The following is a 23692-nucleotide window of genomic DNA, read 5'->3' as shown; positions in this document are numbered from 1 at the left end:
TGATATATTACGCCCCCGAAACTCCCCTTGGGATCGGATTTCCGCATAATCCGTTCTTAGTGAGCGTCTACATCACAAAATGAGTAACTATGCTAAATTTCAAGTCAATCGGGTGTATAGTTTTAGAGATCTCGTGATGAGTGAGTCAGTGAGTGGTATTTCGCTTATATATATATATACATATATATATATATATACACACACACACATATATATAAGTAGTATAGGATAGTATGTTCTGGCACTGGCTTCTGGCTGTGGAGCCTGTGGAGCCGACCGCCATCTTGGATTGTGACGTCATGGCGGCCATCTTGGATGACCTTGACCTTGACCTTGACCTTGACCTTTGACTAAGCAGGCTGGTTTCACCAAGGAGAAAAATTTGAATTTGCCAGACCTTACTATGTGTATGATCGTGTGGCAGACATAGAGAAATGACACTCACTCACTATTTGTATGTCTATGACCTATGATTTACCTGTTATAAAATGAAATTATCACTTTTTCACTCCCTTAGTGATGGAATTTCATATTAATATGTGGTCTATGTGCTATTCCAGACTATAATCTATCATTGTGCCAAATTTCACCCAGATCTGTTCACCCGTTCTGGCGTGATTGAGTAACAACATCTATCCATCCAAACTTTCACATTTATAATATTAGTGGGTTGGCATATCTCTGGAGGTAACAGTTTCCATGGAAACAGCTTGTAATAAAATGGCGAATATAATTTTGGTAATATATATTGGTTTCTTTTGGCACTGGTACCGGTGCGAGGAGCGAAGTGCGAGACAATGACCGAATGCCTTTACTTCATGGCGGCCATCTTGGACTTAAGATTCCTCAAAAATAATTCAAAATGACTCAAAATTCCTAGAAATTTCTTTTCTTGAGGAAAAATTCCCTTTTTAAGGGACATTTTTCCATTTTATTCCTCAAAAAATTTTAGATGCTAAAATTCCGAAACAATCTTTTTTTCATGCCTTGACATGTGTTTTCAATGAATCACCAAACGACAGTTGATTAACTAGCCACATACAATCAGGGGCCACACACCTAGTAGGTGGTAAGGCACATACAGTAGTTGGTTTGGAACAAACAGTTGTTGGTTAGGTAAATCCAGTAGGTGGCCAGCCACATCAAGTTGTTAGCTAGATGCATTCAGTAAGTATCCGATAGGTATTTATCAACGATGCATGGCATACATTTTAAACATATCATGTACAAAAGCCTTGTTCATAGGCAAAGCATCTCCTAACCAGTAGATTATTTTCATCGACACTAGACCAACATTTAAAATAGGTCATGTTTAATATCTGGCATATAGATAAATCGACTCTGAACAGACTTATCGAGGCTCTTTCGTCAAGCAGGAAGCACCATCAGAATGGAAGCACGTTTGAAAGCACATTTCAAACAGGACATTTGGAAGCATAATAATAAAGGAAGCTCTTTTGGAAGCACATTCGACAAAAAGGAAGCACATTAAGAACAATAAAAACATAGAAGCACGAAAGGAATCATAACCATAAAAGGAAGCACATTTTAAAGCACCATCAAAAAAGGAAGCACACTTGGAAGCACATTCAAAAAAAGGAAGCACAATTAAAAACTAAGCACAATCGAAAGCACATTCGAAAAAGAGGAAGCATATTTAAAAGCACAATAAAAAAGACAGCACCATTGGAAGCACAATCCAAAAAAATGAAACACAACAGGGAGCACAATCAAGAAAGGAAGCATAATCGGAAGAACAATAAAAAAAGCACATTATAAAGCACAATAAAAAAAATGCCGATCGGATGCATATCATATTCGTAAAGGGGATACACATTTAATATCACAATACAAAAAGAAAAAAGAAAAAAAAACATTTTGAAGCTTATTGAAAAAAGAAGCACATTTGGAGGCAAATCCGATAAAAACGCAGGACATTTGAAAGCCCACTCAACAAAAGGAACCACATTTGTCAAAAAAAGGAAGTACAATTGGAAACACATTAAAAAAGAAAACACATTATAAAGGAAGCACAATAAGGAAAAAAAACACATTTGTACGGAAATTTAACTTGGTAGCATACGATCTCGCCACAGGGCTTACGATCTCATCGCAGGGATGTTGTTTCATCAGAGGGATATGATCTCATCACAGGGATACGATCTGTTCACAGGTATACATTCTTGTCAGAGGGAAACGATTTTATCGCAGGGATACATTCTCTTCAGAGGGATATGTTCTCATCGGAGGATACATTCTCTTCAAAGAGGTACGCTCTCATCAGAGGGATATATTCTCGTCAGAGGGATACGATCTCATCAGAGGGTTCTGCTCTTATCAGAGGGATACACTCTCGTAAGAGGTATAAGTTCATGTCAGAGGGATACAATATCATCAGAAGTATACGATCTCAACAGTAAGATAGGATACTACATATTTGATTACGCGCTTTTGACGAAAAGGGCATATATTTACATGAACAGTCATCGCAGTATGATACGAGTCTCTCAGTAGGATACGAACGCTCCTACTGTTTCAAATCTGACTCCAACTCTCTTTGGCTCCACCAGCTACGACAATATGCCTTCAATACTACGAGGCTACAAGGCCAAGAGGCTACGGGACAACGAGACTACAAGTATTCCAGTCTCCAACTGTATTTGGCTCCAACAGCTACAACAACATTTGGCTACAAGGCTATGATGCTAAAAGGCCACGAGGCTATGTGACTACGAGGCTACATGTATTCAAAGATCCAACTGTCTTTGGCTCCAACAGCTCCAATGACAATCAAACAAGGCTACGAGTCTACAAGGCTATGAGTCTACAAGGTTCAACTGGAACTTGTTTTCTCCACTTAAATGTTTTTAGTTTAGGCTTTGATAAATAAAATCTGGAACAGCTAGGCTAGGTTTAAGTGTTAGAATATTTTCCAGAGTCATCTTTGGTTTAACACGGAATGCAATTTTTTATCGACCAAGGAGGATGTTATTGCTTTATTTTATTACGAAAATATGGCAAATATTCTTAGTCAGTTTTTTTTTTCCATTTCAGGACCAAGATGTTTACTCACGTTCTCAAATAACTCTAGCCAAGCTTACACAGATTTAGATGTGTTTGAACTCCAATGCAGAAGTTAAATTAAAATATTGAAAAGTCTAAGGACGTTTGCATTTGTTGTGTCCGGGATTCCGGGAGGATAGACATATCGACAAGATTATTTCTTTGCATTCTTTATATTGTATTTATTTCATTTAAGCATACGTTTTAAGACATTTATAAAGATGGTACATAGCTCTTATGATTCAGTGGAAAGGGTACATGTGCACTTATCCGGCTGATGCATAGTGAATGTTTGTAATCTGAAAACGTCAGTTGGCATGTACACAGAACTGTTTGTGGAACTTTGTATGCTGTACAAACCAAGGATGATTGTGCGCGTGCGTCGCTGCTGATTCCTGGAAGCTGGAGTGCCTCGTGACTGGATGCCTGAAAAACTGAACTTTGATTAGGGCGTTGCTGGCGGTGGACTGATGTGAGAGACGCTGAGGGACAGCGAGCAGAGGAGGCTGCTCTCGGAGGGAGCGGATGTCAATTATGGTTGTAGCTGACTTGTACGTAAATGAAGTGTAGAGTTGGGAGCAGGAGTAAAAGATATCTTCCACAGATTCATGGAGTTCCTTCTTGGGGTACCTATCCCTTAATTTTGGCTATCAGCGAGTGTACCGCTCGGCACTGGAACCCACCTAGGCCCGACTGCACAGTAATAGGCAGACGGGCGCAACACATTTCGCAGTCTCTTCAGCCTGTACCACCAAATTCATTTAAACTTGTGGAACAGCCTACAGTGAATTAAAGTTAATCTGATCACAATGTTATGAAGAATATTTTAGCATCAAAATAGAAGTTCATTAACAAATGTTTGTCAGAGGAATGAACAATTAATCAGTTAGATTTAACAATTTGATAACTAGTTCCCAACCTTCGGTCGAGAATGACTCCGATCGAGAGACTCAGGAAAATTGGAATATTCTTAAGGAGGGATTCATGTGATAAAATTGTTTGATAATTTTTGAAAACAAAAAGGTTTTAAGACAACACATTTCTAAACGACACATGGCTTTAGAACAATCAGGGTCTGAAGATGATGAATGCTTGAATCCAATGGATGAAATCGGAAATCTTAAAAAGAAAAAGAAGAAAAAAACTGTAAATGAAAACAGAGTGACAAAAAACAATAAGCGAGAAGAAAGAAAATGCTTAAGAGTTGCAGGAAAATCATACAAAAGTGTGACAGGAAAGTAAATAAAATAAAGAGATGGAAAAGTTTTTTCCTGCAATAGGTGCCCTAATAAGTGCAATAAAAAGTTTATAGTGCTGAGAAGGATGAATTTTTCTTTGATTTTTGGAAAATGGGCAAAGACGATAAAAATCAAGAGACACCATGACAGTATGTGGCTAACCATATAGTCGAAGTAGAGCCTGAAATAAGGCATGTAAATATGGTTTCTCAAAAAAAGCGAAGCCTTCATTATTATCTAGAAAAGGGCTCAAAATGTGTACGTGTTTGTCGTTCATTCTTTTTTTCAGATTTTTCAATAAAAGAAATTTTGTTAGAGTATGTCTAGACAAAAAAAATGTGATACTGGAAATATTACAGCAGATGCTAATGTTAAAAAATCATATTCTAATAATGCTTGGATTGAAGTTCATGTTCGTGAGCATATTGAACCATTTCTAATGTAGATATATCTTTTGGTTCAAAAATTATAAACTGCATAGCCACACATTATAAATGTTGAAAACATAATATCAGTTTCAATGCAAAATATAGCCCTACACACGTGCACACATCTGCACATATGCACATGGCATCTATGCTTATTTTATCGCAACCAAGATAATTCAACATTGTCAAAACTTGTTCCAAAGTGAAATGTTCTACAATTATACTCAATACGCCACTCCGTTTGTGCAGAATTCCATAAATTCTGAACTAAATTATACGTTTAAGATGTTTCTATTTTCTTTATATTTAAAGCTTTTTTTTTTATGTTTGCACTTCTCAACCTCACAGCTGTTTTAATAGCCACATTCCGCTTATCCTGTTCCGCCCCCCTCCCACGGCTTTGTCATGGACTTGTTGCATACAACACAACTTTGTAAGACAGAGGGATGGCGTAGACTTTGATAACACTCTCAATCTCGGAACAGTAGTGAAATAGGTGGTTCACGATCAGCTTAAACGGTCAGAGAAAAGTTTGCAGATTACTTCTGTAGTGCAGAAGGATTTGTGCCGTGGCAGAATAGAATGAGAGAGTGAAATTTATTTTACAAACACAATCTGAGTTTCATGGTTGTGTTCTAGATTTTATATTACTGAAACTGCGCCAGCTTTCAGTATGTTGAATGCTAACTTTAGTAAAAATTTGACATACCTACATGTTTTTTTTTTATATTTACTTATCAGTCAAGATAGGTGGTAAAACACGGTGGCGCGAATTCTTGTACAAATGTCTGTTTCATGGTACAAAAAAAATTGTAATAAGCATTTTATGGTTATAATTCTTTAGGCGCGTTATGAAAAAATGATGAGAGTGAATGTTTATGATGCGCGCGCACCATGCAAAGAAAATATCACAAAATGTAAAAATATACATATAAAAGGTCTACATACAAATACATACAATGTGCTTCTAAAGCTTATAGTACCTACTTTAGTGATTAATACTGACTACTGGTCTATATCTTTAAAAACAATCAAGAGCGATGCTGGCGCTATCTAGGAACAAACAGCTGAAACAAAGCCGACGGTATCCAAAATGGCGGATCCAAAATGCCACCGTGATCTACTTGTCCCGTTACAGTGTGTCCCGTTACGCGGTGTCCCGTTACACTCCTCCAAGATGGCCGCCGTGACGTCAGAGATGGACGTGACGTCAGAGATGTGGCTCGGCTCTCGGCTCCACGCGCCGGCGCCATGTCCCCGGAGGAACAATTATATACTACTCTCGGGTGGAAAACAGTCTGTCCGCCCTAACTTCCAGTTTTTAATTGTACTTTAAAACTCTAACACAATGTTTTTTTCCTGAAATCCATTTACTCAAAACCGTTTCATTGAGCCAAACTTTGCTAACTGATAAGCATTTTCACCAATTTACACTAAAATTGTCACTGAATGCATAACCAAAAACATTTTCCGTACTTAATATACTATATGCTTTATAATATATTCGATAAAAATAGATATTATGATAAAACTACACAATTACTTTGACTAAGTGGTTGCTCGACGCAGTGAAACACTTCTGAGATGTAGTAAAGTCGAAATAAAAAAAATAAACGCTGAAGGAAAAACTCTGATATAGTGCGAACTTAAGCATTTTGTTTTTTCCTTATCATATACACTTCCAATGATTACTTGAACTTAGATATAACGTAGGGAATCCTTATCATGTTAGCCAACTCCACAAAATAATTTATTTATAAACCATCAAAACGAATACCTACACTTAAAGCTAGGATAAAATATTCAACAACAGTATACTAACTAACCCAAAATTCCAAAAAAACTTCCTTTACTGAATATTTGTCGCAAACCGCCTTTTTTTGTATCACAATATGCAGCTTTGCGCCTAAGTCGGTGACACAGGTGATGGTCTCCCTGCTATCTCTCCTATCTTGAGCCACTTATCGGACCCGGATTTATCAGCGGTTCCTGGAAGGCACAGGTGCGACTATCTCGTTCTTCGCTCAGCCTGCGTTGTAGTTCCGCACAGCCCGTGACCCGGCTTCGCAGACAACATGTACAGTTCAGTGAGTATAGCAAGGCCCTGTCGATTCCGCGTACTCATTCGTGTGGGACAGAATAAAGTGGGCTCCGAACTAGGTGGGAAACCAGGTGCTCAAAAATCTGAGACATTACGGGTGCTGAAAAATACTGCTCAGGATTTTTAATGCAGCGATAAAATACGCTAACATGCTAAATGATAAATTACTTACTGGTTCCTGAAATAAGTCATGGAATAGTCATTTTTATTATATTACACAATTCAGCATTCCCTCAATAAATCAATAATTACTTACAGGTCAGTGTAATAGAATTTTAAACTATGATTTTCAGCTATATACTAAACCGGAAAGGTTCAGTTAACTTTTACTACAAAGTAATACATCGGACGTGCTAGTGTTGATTATTTCCAGAAATATGATCCACGGAAGTTTCGTTTGGACTCATGCGTAACGTCTTTGTAGGCAAGCTTGAAGCTGCATGTGACTGCAGGTTTTTAGACATACCATAGTCGCGGTAATTATTTCATTATTGGGCCAAGTGTTCCTCGTCCACATTAATGAGGCACACAAAGAATAAAACCTCAAAATGGAAGATAATTAATACGAAAAATTTCATGCAAATGTGGAATTCTAAGTTATTTATTGAGTTTTTCTGACGCAATTTACCTTAGCCACTTTGTTCATAATGATTTGGATCTTACGTGGTGTTTATTATTTCTACTAACCACGTATTTTCAAATTTATTTTAGACATTTATTTGTTATTGCCAAGTGCTTTTTAAGTCACAAAATTTTAATTATTTGACTGCAGTCTCCATGTGTTTTTCAGTTGGAAATCATGAAAAACACACTATGTTAAAGTTCCGTATTTTTTTTGACGTGACAACGTCTAATAAATCGATGAACGCCGGCTGCACGCACGAAAAAGTGTCCCGTAACGAACATTGTCCCACTACGGATGTCCCACTACGGATGTATCCTGTTATGCTCATTGTACGCATTCGTGGCATCTGTCTTCCACTCGATTGGAACAACCATCGATTTGACTTTTAAATCATATTTTCGTCGTTTGAATTATTAATATTATGTACCTAATTTAACGATCGTCCACCGATTTTCAGCACAATCGGTACGGTTATTAATTTCCCGCCTACCACTATAATAAATATACATGGCGACTGCATACGTTTTTAAAACTTCCACAACACAAAACAACATTTTTATAAATATATATATAACATCTGGAACAATATTGTTTCTAATATGGCCTCTTGGCCATGCGGTTGGCATCGCTAACTTCCAATCCAAAGGTTGGCGGATCGAATCCTGGCCGCTGCAATATTTTCATTTTTGTAGTTGTAAAAATAAATACGGCGCGTGCAACACTACAAAAGTAATAAATATATTTGAATTAATGAATGCAAATAAAAGTAAATTTATCAATTAAATTGTAGATTTCATTTCACTCCTTCTTTGTATCCATACAAAATAGTGTTAATTCAATAAAATGTATTCAATTTTATTCATAAAAGTATGCAGAGGTTGATTTTATCATACAAAAAGATGGAAAAATTTAAAAAAAAAAAATTCTTCGTCAAAGAATATAATATTTTTAATGCCTAAATGGTTTGTTTGCGAAAACCAATTACGGCTCAGTCTCAGGCCAAATATAATATTTCATTTTCTTCTGGATCAATAATTTCATCAATGTTTTGTTATGACGTTGTCACGTTAAACTATCGTCAGTAAACCGACTTTACAGACAACCAATTTTTTTAACAAAAATAACTTCCGCATTTTTGTTTTGTTTTGTTGGAATTTACTTTAAATATATATTCAACAATTAATGTTTGCATCATTTTTATTGTACCTATTTTGTTTGTATGTACTGTGTTTACAATATTTATTCTAGTTATTCCATGGCCCTAAATAACATCATAATTAAGATTTTTTTACTTTTTCAAGAGTCTTTTCATATAACATTTAAATCTGTGTTAAATACATAATATTTAAAAATAAAATACTTATTTATGAATTTGATACTAGAGTCATAATAAAATAGTTATTCCACAAAATCCTTTTGGAGCTGCATAAGAAATTTCTGACATATTGAAATTAGCCGGATTTTTTTTAAAGAGCACTCGAAAATCGGTTTGCATATATTAACTCCATTGATTGGAAAATTATAAATCAAAGATTATATTGCTTGTAGAACTGAATCAGATACTTCTTGTTTAGTATTCGGCACATAGTGACGCAAAGAAAAGCTAGCAACGTCATAGTAACCTACTCGTCTGGCTCGTGCAATACCCTGTGCACATTTTGGGAACAACACCCTTCTTTTGCATGCTTTTTTTCTAGATGGTTTTCGATCGCAATTATGTTAAAGAAATCACTTCGGAACGGCGACACGAGTTGTGGTTGTTGTAAGAATTCTTTTTAATTTTAACATAATCCAAAACAACAATGTTCCCATTTTAATACTTTCTTTTTTATACCCAACTAAGCTTTTTCCTCTAAAACCTCAAAAGCATTTAACAAACTTGGTAAGCTCTTAACCCAATAAGTTGTATGTTTATTTTCAACTTTATATACCTATATATATATTTTTTGTGAAAAACTGGGAGCTGAAGTTTGTTAGTTAGTCAAGTTCTGGCAGGATAGTCATTAGATGTTTACAGCGACGCATTTTTTTACAATTGCAGTGTGGATTTTGTTCTCGCTTGTATAGAAAATAAAACATTCTGCTTAACGTCAGCATTGAAAATGTTGTGAAGATTCCATTTCCCACGAACGTTTGTAGCAAATATTACAAAGAACTGAAGAAGTAAAGATATATTCAAACATTCTCAAAATCGCCTCCACATTTTTCTGCAGTCCTCCAGAAATTGTACTCTAAATATGCGAGTTTCAAACAATTGCAAAAATTTTCACTGATTATTAGTACATAGTTAAAATGTTTTTATTGTTTGAAGTGTGTTTGTAATACTGCATATATTTTCATTTCAGTTAGGTTGGGTTTTAATTTTAAATCGTCTGGTTTTTATTCTAATTCCAGAAGTTAAATTTAAATTCTACTATCTTCTGCCCACTGCTTCTTTTGCGTGGTGTATCTCATAGCTTTCGTACTGCGAATTTTCCCACAATCGATGAGTAACTGCAATAAATATCATTGCAGAGAAAATGGTCAGGGTGTTAGCGCTTATCTCTCTGATGGTGTTGCTAACCCACAAACAACATTGCCAATGCCTAGGAACAGTGTCTAAGAACTTTTGGTAAATGATGGCCATGTTCACCTATAATCTGATGAAGCAATACACCTGAGTAGTGATCAGATGTATGTCCGAGCCCAGTAGGAGTGAGGTGCTTATGCCGATGTCCGCCACCTCGGACTGTGATGTCCCTTCAAAAATTGTCAAAAATTGGGTCAAATATTCTGAAAATTATAAAAAAAAAATTCACCTGCCTTAAGGTGAAAAAGTGAGAGGCATGGAATCATAATGACTTGTCTTTTAACCACTCTGGTTGAGAAAGGGCTAGTGGTGTACGGGAGATAATGTGGTCTTAGTTGACCCAGTAGGCGTGGTGGGGGAAAGAAGATGCTAGCACAGGGTTGAATGGAATGGTGATTGTGTGTGTTTTAGGTAAAGCATGATATAGAACCTTTTGCACTCCTTACTGTTTTCTGTTGTCTTATTTTTTTTTCCAATTAAAAATAATTTAATATTTAATTTTAAAATATAATCACTATCACGCACATAATGAAACAGGGAAACAAATGCTTCTCTATTCTTTTATTAAGATCTTTTTTCTTTTTTCTGCTGTCCTTAATACTGCAGATGAATTCATTCATGATTCAGTCATATAAGGATGGTACAGCAATTTTTTTTGGGTGCTAAGAGTCTTAGTTGTTTAGCTGGCACAAATTAATAATTTTAACAAGAATGTTAATAATCAAAAACTTGATTTTTAAACCAATTATTTGTTTGTTTTTTTTAGTAATTATGATAAAATTCATGTTACGTGTTTCTTTGATGATTATTTTCTGCTCGGAAATGCATAAAATAAATATGAGTAAATTTATATTCTACACTTTTCTCATTTCAACTTTGCACAAAGTACTGAACCAAATTATGTAGTATCAAAACATTAACGAGGAAGATTGAAGACAAAAATAAATTTTAAATGAAGATGATAAATGACCCAGCGCGACTGCGACTACTACTATCTGCCCGCCCGGGAGCAGAAGGTAGGCTATTGACTGTGATCTTATGGCTACTATGACGTCACACATTCTTGATGCCAATGCTATTTTCCAATGTATCATGCGAATGTTGATACGTTTTCCCACCAAATCAATATTGGTCATTTTATTTGAAGCTTCACTTCCATTGGAAAGCTTCTTAATATTGTCTGGAGCACTGCTCTTTTAATTATATTGTCGTAGATATTTATGATGACACATTTAAAAACATTCCCTTTCTGAATGTAACAACCACACCAGTAGCGATTATCTAATCCTTAATTTATTGAATTAAAATTTAAAAAAATAAATAAAAATTCATTGCACTCGAGGTTATGAGATCTCTTAATAATTGTAGTATAAAAAATGTTTTTAACAAATTGTTTATTAATTTTAAAGTTTTTTTTTTGCGTATTTTAAAAAGTTATATTTACAATTTTGGACTCTCGTTTGATATTTATGTTTTTTTATACCGTAGAGTGGTTTTCACCTGCTAACAATGTAGTGCAGAATAATATAGGTGACTGCTATAAAAAGTAAAAATTTCTTTGAGTTTTTTAAATTAAATAAAGGCAATTTTCATGCAAATATCTTCAGAATGATTATGTAACAAGAAGCTATTTTCAGACTCAAAATAATTTTTATTATGACTATCTTTAAATGTTCTTTAATTTTGCCAAAACATTTAGGCACAATTTTTTGAACATTTTTGCTGTATTTTTCGTCTTCATGATTGAGCAGAATGGTGCATAACTGTACTCTCTGTTCTGAATGAATGTCAATCGTGAAGGAGCATGTGCAGAGATTTAATAGTTTATCTTTTTTTGTGTGTGTCCGTGCCACCTTGTTCCAGTGCAAGAATGCAATTTCGATGGTGCGATGTTTCTGTGTTTCAGTCGAATTTCATATTTACTCAAGTTCTGGACGCTAGCCAGAAGACCGCCCCCTACCGGCTAAACCTGAACTATGGCTTCGTCCTAGGCCAAGAGGTGACCATCACTGGAATCCCATCTTTCGGTGGTGAAAGGCAAGATGTCATATTTACCAATCTCATTTACCTCCTTTAAACCTCCATGAAGATGTAGTTTATATTAAATTTGCTACTTATAATTGTTTAAAGTTAAACCATTCTTAACCATAACAATTGTCACATATGAGAGATAATTATTAAAAAAATGCATAAAACATGTTTCATATAAAAATTTAACACATAAATGTGAATGAATTATGCATTTGCAACTATCACTTCCTATTGAAAAAAAATTGTATCCACTCTTGCAGTTTGTAGTTACTGTGTAAGTCTCCGATGTACTCTGAAATTTGTTCTCGAAACCATGCTTGACTGACTATACACTAGTTTGGCAGAGACTCCCGATCGGTATTTGCTCCTTACCCAACCACAGCTTGAGTTGAGATTTACGATCACTTAGCTGACAATAAGTCAGAAGCTCTCTGTAGTCCTGAAGGTCAGGTCCTCTTGAGTTGGTGCACGTTGCTTCATTGCTAACTTCATTAATGTTATTGAAATTGTTCGGCAATAACTAATAACTGATATGACAATGTTCTGTGTTCTGTTCAAAAATTCTCTGCTTTGGTAGATTATTAAGTCCTGCTAAATTCGTAATTCTTACTGTGATTGATTTTCATCATGAACTTTATTTTTGCAGATATTTGTTAACCCAAAATAAAAATAAAACTCACATTCACGGAACACAATGCAACAGTGCAACAAAGTACTTTTATTTGGTAAACATTTATTGTTTCCTATCAAAATGACGGGTATATGTGAGCTGCACTATCGGATATTTTACTCCTAAAAACACCATATAGTAATTAAATATCTGTGAAACAAACTGTATCTCCCCATTTGTATGCAAAAATAGTGAGAACGATTGATTGTACACATGCATTGGTTAGCGAGGAGGATTGCACTCGATTATAATACTGTAAATGATGAAAGAGTATTTTATTGCTAGGCTTTAGCATGAGTGTGACAAAATAAAACTCCGTTCTCAGAGATCTACATTTAAACACTGTTTTTGAATAATGCAATTCATAAGGACTCTACATTGTAAAAATTATTTGTAAATGGAACTGAAATAATGTAAAATTACATTATATATGTAAATTGGTACATTTACAATTCTGTAATCGATGCCGAACGACGTGAAGCATATTCGTTATTGTTAGTCATGACCTTTTTTAACTACGTCTACAAGAAAGCCCATTTCATTCCGAAAAAAAAAAACAGACTTCACAGCTAAGTTTATTTTTAAGTCTACTAGTCAGTAAGTCACATGAAGAAGCCACTCGAAAAAAATTATGGAAGCGTGAAGGGTCGATAATCTATACTCCAATGCTCTTTCATTAACTCTTTTCTTCTCTGCGTAAGCGATGTAATTCTTAGGTTTTTTTTGGAGCGCTTCGCATAACTTGAAACGTTTACTGGATGCTGTCTCTGTTATAGCTGAATTTACTCTCCCATCAATTATAGTCAACAGCATTTTGTGTTCAAAATAAATACCTTCACAGCCAGGTAGTGATATTTCAGATGTAAGAGAAACTTTAATTTGGCTGTCACTGTTTTTGTGCTCTCTTTTTATGGCATCTATGGTCTCTTTCCTTAATTCAAGTTTTATGGTGACAAAATTTAGTCGATGATGGTCACGGATTTGGCCAAGCTATTGTTTTATTTCCAGTTTTAACGTCGTGACAGTACATTTGAAGAGGCACAACACTGGTCATCGGTAAATTACTGTCTTCAAAATTACATTCAGTGACTTTCTATTTGTAAATATTGGATACTGTAATCAAATCCCCACTTAGTGCCATGCTGTGCACTGATCATATCTACTTGAAGAGACGAAATCCGCTTCAAAGTTATATCATGAAGCTCCTGCAATTTTATTTTGGATTTATGTTCTGTTATGATAAAACCTTTTAAAGAGTAATATTGTGTCTTTGTATTTTGGACCATCTCCCCCTTGCCTGGTATGAACTGTGAGACGGATAAGTTTCTATTATTTATTAGAGATAGCATTTTTTGAGGAGATTGAGCTTTAATAGTTTCAGATTTCTCCGTAGATCTCCACGATTGCGCGACTTTGACGCACGTGCTAGTGTCGTATATAGTGCTTCATTTACGAGCCTGGCTTCTTCATGTCTACCATATGCACGGAGCTTCATATCAGCAGAGAAGGCGAGAACTGCAGTTGAAGCAGATGTTATTATTTCTTACGCTTTCCTTCATTTGCTGCGCTCAGAGCCACTCTCGAAATTCTTCGTTGGGTGACTTCCTGTGTAGTAAAAAGATAAACAGATTGAAGTAAGGTTTTTAAACCGTTTGCCTATAGAGCGTCCATGCTAAAGTTACATAAATTTTGAAGTAAAGATTTTTATAATAATTCGGTTAAAATATAATGGAGTTTATTATAAATTAAAGATACATGTAATTTTTATATACTAATTGTGTTTTTAAAATGTGTCAATGTCCTTACTGTTTTTTTTTGCTTTAACTGTTTAAGTATGTGATTTATGTAAGACATACTTTACTAAAAACGTTTGTATCGTCTCCGTATGAATTTTTCACATTGTCACTACCAAATGAATAATTCCTTCAGAACTTTCATTGTTGGCAATGGGAGTGGTACAGCATTCCCAATATTTATCTTCAGATAGTCACAATGAGAAGCAGCTCAAAGTAGTTGGTGTTTATTACAGAACTGTCTTGGTAGTCTGGGTGCTACATAGGAAAACCATGCAGATTCCCCAAAAAAAAAAAAAAAAAAAAAAAATTGGGGTGGGTAGTATTGCTACAATACCGTAATTGTTTTTGCGTGAAAACATCTCTCATGAATCATCAGGTATAATTTAAAAGGAAAGAAACAAAACTCGTCTTTTTATGAATGTATTTATTTATCATTTTCTCCCGTTAAACTTAAAATGATATTTTACATTTATCCAGTGTTAATAAATATTTACTTACTTTGGATTTAATACATTTAAAACAAGGTAGTGAAATGGGAAATACGACAGGTTCGATTTGTAAATAATGCCACGCGCGCAGGTTGGATTCAGACAGGTCCCGGCCAGTGAAGCCTGTTCACGCGTGTCGTCCTTAAGCTCAAGCCTGAATTGTTCATTTATGTATTCTGTCATTTAATTTCGATCGTCCTCGGTGAGAATGAAGTCACCAAGAAGCACCATTGAAATTTTCGTGTCGCCGGCTAAGCCCACGTAGTCGACCAACTCGCTATAGGAAAGAGGTAAGCGGTAAGGAAGAGCGCTAGATCGTTAAAAACGATTCGCTGATGTGCATAGCACATGGCGAGCTCGAAATGGGAAGCATCTGGAAGATGGCGCCTAAAATGATGATTAGCACGCTGCCATAACGTACGATAGAAATCCAGTCGCTTGGAATCCCGAAGAATATGAGGGTCCATATAGTATCGCGTATCAGCCTGCGATGTTTCATTTGCTTCGTCTTCATCCATCTGTATCGACTTCAGAGTTCGAAATGTGTTCAGCCATACCCAGCCTCTGTACTGGTCGACGCACTCGGTGGCCCCGCAACAGCATCCAGCGCTTCTAGTCTACGCCGCTCATGAGGCGCTTCTCTCGCTCTGCTGATGAGTTCTGGCGCTCCTTTGGTTCGATGCGAACCTGCCCGAGTGCTCGAGCCATTTCCCGCTGTCTCTGGCGCTGCATACTCTGTCACTGCGCGGCATTGCCTGAAGCAAGCAATTATAGAACGTTCTCTTAACTGTCACCCGGCACAACTTTTCACGTGACAGTTTTTTTTTTTACTTAGCAAACCTTTTAGAGCACCTCAATATCCAAACTACGACGCACAAATAACTCGTGTAACCATTTACGTTGCGGAGTATTCGGTCGGGCAGAGTAAATTTCGAGGCTATTTTCAACCCCCACCCCCCTTCGTCGCTCAAGGACGTAGATACACGACGGCGTAAGTACACTAACAGAAACGTAAAATGGTCCTTTTTTCTGCATATATACAACACTTGTGACATAACCCTTGAGTCAAGATATATATTAAAATTGTTTGCAACAACAAAGTGGTTTCGTAGCTAACTCTGGTGGGACCTTAGTATGAAAGCGTTTATAAAAACGTTTTCACATTAAAAAATTTAAAAAAAAATCACGGAAGTAATTGGTCCAGCTATAAAGACACGATCTTAAAATAACAACTAAAACATTTAAAATATCAGGATTTTTAATTCCTACCCCTTCCAGTCCACCTTGTTCCTGGCTTCACTGCCAGGAGTTGCGTGTCTTCACTCAGTCCCGTCTTTCCGCTAAGGCTGGGACAGGAGGCGCGTAATTTTTATGCATGTTATCCAGAACTGTTTTGCCTAGTGGAGCAAAATTTGTACGTCTAAGAATGTACGAACGTGTATGCAGAACTCACTCAACACAGAAAAATAAATTAAAAACTTAATAAATGTGTACATTTTTTAATAACGTCAAATAATGTTACATAATTTATACTTGGATCGGAATAGTCGGTTGTTTAATGGCCAAATTTATTCATTGAAGTTTTGTGCCGCTAAAGATTATAAAGGGATAACCACATTTTTTTGTGACGTTATAAATGCAAAAATATGGAACCTGCATAAAAAATCCACTTTGCATGCATAAAAAATCCACTTTGCATGCATAAAAAATCCACTTTGCAAGCTTCTCGCAGGTAAACAGGTGGAATAAATGCTCAATTTCCGGCTGATTCAGCTTGTAACCCTTCTTCCTCCTTAATTGGAAGAGGGGTTGCGTCCCCGACTCACTCTGGGCGCGAAGGGAAAAAATAAATATTAAAACCAGGCATAAAAAGCTAAACAATATAAATTCCCCACACCACTGCCCAGGGGTCAGGCCAAAAAATTCAAAGGCTATAATAGCAGAGTACCCATTAAACAAACAAGAGGCAAGACTTTGGACGTATGTTATTAAAAAATAGAAATTTGCAAAAATAATTTTTACTATACATAACCATACAAGCTTAGTTACAAAAGCTGACGTTAATAATGGCAGCATCTTATCCCCATTTACGATACTAACAATAACCTTTAAAAAATCGTAAAAATATAAATACTGATAACAAGTATAAAAATATATAAGGGCGTGAGGCGTGGCCACTATAAAATATCAAAATTTACTGACTGCCCTAATACCAAAAATCAAACAAGACAATCAATACAAATATATAAAAAATCTACAAAAATAATACTGAAGTACAAACAAATTATTTAAATAAAGTTCTTAAACTCTCAATCAACGGTTTAGTCTTTCTTCAGATGTTCGTTGCTAAAGACTTGCCAAAAAAACAAAGTTAATATCCTAGGCGTGCGCTGGCTTCCTGACCTTCCTCACCAACTCCAGAGTCTAATGCCACGCCGGGCCATAGGTACGAATTCACAAAGGCGTGAACGATGACCAAAAAAAAATTATCTTATTTTTTTTTTAAGGGAAATGTAGCAAAAACTCTTCACGTAACATAACTATGTTACCACCGAAGTTTTTATCATATACTTCAAACAAAGTCTTACTTCTTTATTAACTTGCCAATGATTTCATAAAAACGTAGAATGGCCGCACCAACCAACATCAGGCTGCGCATGTAGTCCAATACCGATCACATACTTTTAATAATACTGCACAAGCTGATATATTAGCTAAATGCAACTTTAAGTATGCCAATTCCGAAGACAAACTCTCAAAAACAAATTGCAAAATGTTCGTTTCTTCCAAACTTATACTTTTATTACAACTACAGGCAAACGGGCGACCTTTTTTAAAAAATCCCACACTGGAACAACGTGTGAAACAAATGCGCCTCTTCACCAAACTGGCTAATAAAAGTTCCGTCCAAATAAAATTTAGTATGGGAAAATACACAGTTCACTAGGTTTGCCAAAAACCACTGCAGCACCACGAGGGTAAAAATCAAAATTGCGGCCTCTCTTTACCTTGATAAGTTCAGTATCACAGGGCAATCCATTGCCCTGTCACCCAGCATGGAGCCTCCATCCCAATACTCTTCGTCGCCCGTTGCCGTCCGGCACACCAGTCCGCGCCGTCACATGGCTCTGTCCTCGACGGTCGCTCGGCACCCTCTCTCCCCCCAGCTGATTTTTTTCTTCCCGGCAAGCCGAATGTCTGACGTCATCAGCCAACCGCCGGGCGCTCGCCAAGTGGTATTTACGTGAAACACAATCGATGTTCTTAAACTCATAATCGATAGCTACCAAACGTCGTATAACTAATTAACAGAAACAAATATAATTAAAAAAATTTACAGATAAATTAACATTAATTAAAAAAGCGTAAAAATACGTGAAATAAAAAACCATATAAAACTAGAGACCAGCAACAAAAATAAATTACAAGTAAAAAAGTGGCCCTGCCGGCCACAAGCTGCCTTGGAAATAACATAGTACCAACAGATATAATTTGAATATAGTTTTTAAATGTAATTATTATTGTTTTGTGGGTAATAATCAGTAGTTTGCAGCACTTGTGCTCGGGAGAACAGGGAACTACCTCGCCGTGGGAGCGGCGCTGCGGCAGGCAGGAACACAGCGCTCTGTGGTCTCGACAGTCACCACGGGCGCGCTGCGTGCGAATTCTTAAATGCACTTAAGATACTGGCATTAAAATTCAATAGTTGTACTATGCACGACGATATGCGATACCGCGCTAGAAGCACCAACGAGCGTCGCGCTCATCATCCTGGCAACCAACACTGATACACCCCTTAAGCACCGGTAGACTTGTGCTTGTGACAGGAAGTTGGTTTGGACTGGTAGCCAACACAGCCACGAGGGAACAGTCGTTTTAAAATAGCTGAGGGATCAAAATTTCCTCAAAATAATTTTTTACCTTTGAAAATAATAACTCAATTTACATTAAATCTTTATAAAAATTTAAAAAGGTGCTGTAAAATTAACTAAAATTGCACATATGGTGTATGTAAACAATTCAGTTTCATTAAACATTAACCGATATGGTTATAATAACAATATTATTGCTAAAAGGTTTGGCTACAGGCTTTTGGCAGTACTGTCAGATTGTGAGAGTATTACTAAAGTTATCTCCTTCCTTATGGTAATGGCATTATTCACCTCTTTGAAAACATAAACAAAAAGGCAACCGCAGGAAGGAGGCGAAGTACAACTCGAACCTCAGTCTTGAACCCTGGAAGGATATCACCCAAAAGTAATAAAACTTATAATAACAGGAAAACGGGCCCCGGACCCTCGGTCCACCAGCCAATAGTCTTGGCCTACTGACCTGAATGCTGATACAAACATCTTGGCCCACTCTACTGAATACTGGTCCAAGAGTCTTGGTCTACTGGACTAAGAGCTTGTCCAAGAGTCATGGCCTGCTGGACTGAATGCTGGTCCAAGAGTCTTGGCCTGCTGGACTGAATGTGGGTCCATGAATGTAACATTCGCAGTGGTCGTGTTGACTGCAGGTTCAGTGTGGACTTCGTGTCGCAGTCGTTCAACAACCAGGACGTGGCCTTCCACTTGAACCCTCGCTTCGGCGCGGGAGTCGTGGTGAGGAACTCGCAGTTGAGCGGCTGCTGGGGCCACGAGGAGCGCGACGGCGGCCTGCCGCTCCGCCAGGGGCAGACCTTCACCCTCAACTTCCGGAGCGAGCACGACGGCATCCGGGTAACTACCGCCTCTGCACCCTGGCTGCGGCTCGTGACAGACTAGAACACTGTTCCTGCGTCTACTTCCATTTGGGATCTTATGAGTTTTATTTTATTTTACATTTGCTTTTGAATGACTGTAAAATAAATATTATAAAATTATTGCATATAATGAAACATTAATGGAGTGAAGTGAAGAGTGAAAATAATACAATTCAACAACAAATTAAAATTAAAATTTCAATGGATATAGTTCAAAAGAACTGAGGAAATTTCATATTATTGTAATAAATAAGTTTTCATGCTACAGAATTTAACTATAATTTTATGTAGTAGTAACTTAAGAGGTTTCGAAACACATAACGATAGTGGATAGGGTGTATTTATTTATTCACACTAATGGGGACATGCATAATGGTATGGTAACCATTCTAAGTTGGATTAAAGGCAAAGAAGCAGTAAATTGCAATACAAGTTGAGGATATTGTTTTGAGTCTTGTCAAGAATACCAGTAAATACTGGCTAACAGAAAGTGGGCATCCACGGGGATTGAGCCCCTTTCCAAGCAGGTCAGAGATACATATAGATGTAATACCTCTATTAGTCACTTCCAATTCTCTGCCCTTACCGCAGTAATGTTTATTTGTTACTTACTGCATATAAAAACTCTTAATTGCCTCTAACTCTGTAGAGATCTAGGCACAAAATGAAAAAATATCAAAGTCCTACATTATTGATGTAATAAGAAGTCTTAACAAGCTTTCGGAAAATGATTTTCATAGTACTTAGTATAAAATTGCCTAGCATACAATTGAAAAGCCTATCTGCCTTCTTCATTTAGATCCATTTGTTTACATATCCCAGAACTAGATATTAGCATAGTGGATTGACATTTTCAAACCACTGAGCCTACAATTGTCAGAAACCTCCAGCCTGCTTGGTGTGATAATGTTGGAAGGGGGTGTGGTACGACACCACAGGTGTTCGATGGGTGACCATGTTCCCTTTATGGTCGAGACACTTTATATATTATCAACGTTAACTTCTGCCACTGCTATAGTTTGTCACCACACAGGCACGTATAGCTTCACACCCCTTAGTCAAAACACCTTGGAAGTATTTTCTAGTAACTTCTAGGCCTCAAAAAATTACTTGGTTTACTGTACAATCAGAAAACTGCGAGGTCTTACTTCAGTAAAAAATAATTTTTTATTGGCTCTAGCATGGTCAACATCCATCTGGTTTTCTGTAATTCATCTTGTCTTTAAATTATTTAGTTCAGTGTTTTTAATCAATAAATATATATTCTAATATCGTTAAAATTGAAATAATATTAGTTAAACATATCGCAGAGACAAATAAATAAACTTTGAACGGCCGTAAGTACTGTATCCCACGGAAACAACTGTTTGACTAGTACCATAATAGAATTCCTTTATTTCATCGTACAAGTTTTTATGTGTCAAGTGTAGGTTTCCCTGAGAGCACGCCACTAACTAGTTAACGAAGTACGAGGTAGCAGCGAGCCTGGCTGGTCGCGGCAAGGAGATGGTGAGACGGACCCAGGGGCGGATCCAGCGTTTTTTTGTCAAGGCAGGGGGGGGGGGGGCGAATGTAGGTTTCAAAAGTATTTAAAATGGGAGAGTCGGGGGGTCAACCCCACTGAAAGATTATAGATTTTTGCATGCAAAATGGTGTTTTTTATAGCAGTTTTGTGCTTAAAATGTCAAATACACTTTTGGTATAGTCGGTAAAATTTTTCACAGAAAATAAGTTTTGGTAAATGATAAAGTTATCAGAAAATAATAAATAAAATACAATAACTAAAGAATGGGCATAGCATTGGTAGTAATAACTAAAATTAAAATGTCTTATACATATAATGATTGTGCATAAATAGAGGTTGCAAAACAACAGTTTTTCTCCATCATAGAATGAATTCCATCCTGCGGGTTCTCTTGCTTGCAAAGCGATCAATGACTTTTTCTTTATGAATCTCGCAGCCATAATGGATATGCAATAATGCAAGTCCAGACAGTCTGTCTTCCTTTGTGGTAGATCTCAACCACGTCTTAAGTCTTCTCAATGTCGAAAATGTTTTCTCTGCCGAAGCGACACTTACGGGTAAGGTGACTAAGATTTTCAGGAGAATGTAGATGCCTGGATACAGCTCCTCGTCACACGAAACGAGAACATCGAGAGCTGTGGAGGGTATTGTATTGTTGATTTCTTTCTCACGGGTACACTTCGCCTCCCATGATCGAACCTCGGCATTAAGTTGTCTTTCTACATATTCTAGCCCATTCACTCCAAGGAGAGAGCCATACTTTGTAGTTTTTTTTGGACATTTACTTGACTAGAAGAGGAAGTTGGTAACAAAGCTGACAGGCTGTGAAGCTGTTGCGTTTCTTCCGAAAACCGATGTTTTAAATCTTCGACAATGTGCTCCAGAATGGGAATGAATACAGCTCTTCGGAAATATTCAACAGGGTTCGTTGATGGGTAATTTTGTATGTGTGTTTGCCTTCTTACAAGTCGAGGTATAGTTAAATCTACACCAAGCTCCTGAGCAAGACCATCAGCTTTGTTGAAAAGTTGAGAAAATAACTCTTCTCACTGTGTATGTTTTGTATTTAGAACAGAAAGCGTATCTGCCAGAATAACTTGGGCAACCTTAAGGTCTATTGAAGTATTCTGATATAGTCTACTCACATGAAGAGTGTCTCCTAGCATATCAGATAAGCAGATGACTGTGACAATAAATTCACTCTCACAAAGTGCAGTCAAAAATGTCTTTGCTTTTGCAGCACTTTCAGCATCTTTCCAAGATGCGACACACTCTAAAGCCTGAGCTACTTTCAGAAAATATGTTCGGAACTGCAAAACGCCATCGTGTCTTTCGATCCAACGAGTTTCACACAGTCCAGAGAGTTGGTGACATAAACCTTTCTTGAGTAAAGCTGAGCGTTTTGATGATGCAGTGAAGAACGAGATTATCGTTTTCATTGTTGCAATAGTATTTCGAATTGCTTGGATGCTGGAAGATTTAAATATGGCCAAATTAAGAGCATGATTGTGACATGGACAGTGAAGAGCATTCACAGCTTCTCGCCTGACTTCAGCCACAGCACTACGAATTTCTGACACCATGACACTGCACCCATTTGTGGATATGCTAACACAATGGCTTAGGTCAAGACATTGATGCTTTAGAGCAAAAAGTACTACTTGCCCAATTTCTTTGCCACTTACAGTTGGTTCATATACTTAATCTTGGTCCTTGTCCTCACTGTTAACAAAATATTGTCGAACATTTAAAAATTGTAAAACATCTTCGTGCACTGAATCTTTGTGTACATACCTCAAAACAAGTGTCAACTGGGACTCGTGAAGCATCAGTAGTTTCGTCGAACATATTGCTACTTTTACTGAACACTGTTCTGTCACTGACTATACAGTAGGTTACTGACGAGAAGGCAAGGCAGTCGTCTGTTGGCGCGGCGTATAGTTGGAAAAGGGGGGGGGGGGGGGGGGGTTGGTTGTGTTCGCACTACAACTCTCCTCACTCCACCCTCCACTCCAGTAACAGGACAGCCCAGCTTGTCGCCCGCCACCCCCTTCCAACATTTCAAGCCACGCTTTTCTCTTGAGCTCAGGACAGCTGAAAAGTTGAAGGATGAAGGAAACCCCATACAGCACAAAATGTTACAGATATGTTTCAGAAATATAACTTTTGAAACATTGTAACATGTTTGAAACATTTCGCAACCTACCTGAAACATCTCGGATATATTTCAGAAACGTCCAAATGTCCGCCCTGTGAAATATTTCAATGAAACCTCCCTGCAACATCAAATGGTAATGTTTCTGAAATGTTTCAATGAAACCTCCCTGCAACATCAAATGGTAATGTTTCTGAAATGTTTCCACTAATGTCCCATCAATATTTCTGAAACATTTAACCGAAATATTTCCATAAAT

The 23692-nt window shown here is 37.0% G+C and overlaps 1 protein-coding gene across 1 annotated transcript in view; it reads left to right on the top strand.

The window, feature by feature from the left end:
• Positions 1-6712: 6712 nt before the first annotated feature.
• Positions 6713-23692, top strand: part of LOC134529990 (32 kDa beta-galactoside-binding lectin-like) — a 65725-nt gene continuing 48745 nt past the window's right edge. The window contains exons 1-3 of the mRNA XM_063364519.1: positions 6713-6816; positions 11931-12061; positions 19529-19730. Of these exons, the coding sequence (XP_063220589.1) occupies positions 6805-6816; positions 11931-12061; positions 19529-19730 (345 nt within the window). The 5' untranslated portion in view covers positions 6713-6804. The remainder of the gene's footprint in view (positions 6817-11930; positions 12062-19528; positions 19731-23692) is intronic.

This window comes from Bacillus rossius, chromosome 1 (assembly GCF_032445375.1).
Source record: "Bacillus rossius redtenbacheri isolate Brsri chromosome 1, Brsri_v3, whole genome shotgun sequence".
NCBI lineage: Eukaryota > Metazoa > Arthropoda > Insecta > Phasmatodea > Bacillidae > Bacillus > Bacillus rossius.
This window is presented reverse-complemented; position numbering and strand designations above follow the sequence as displayed.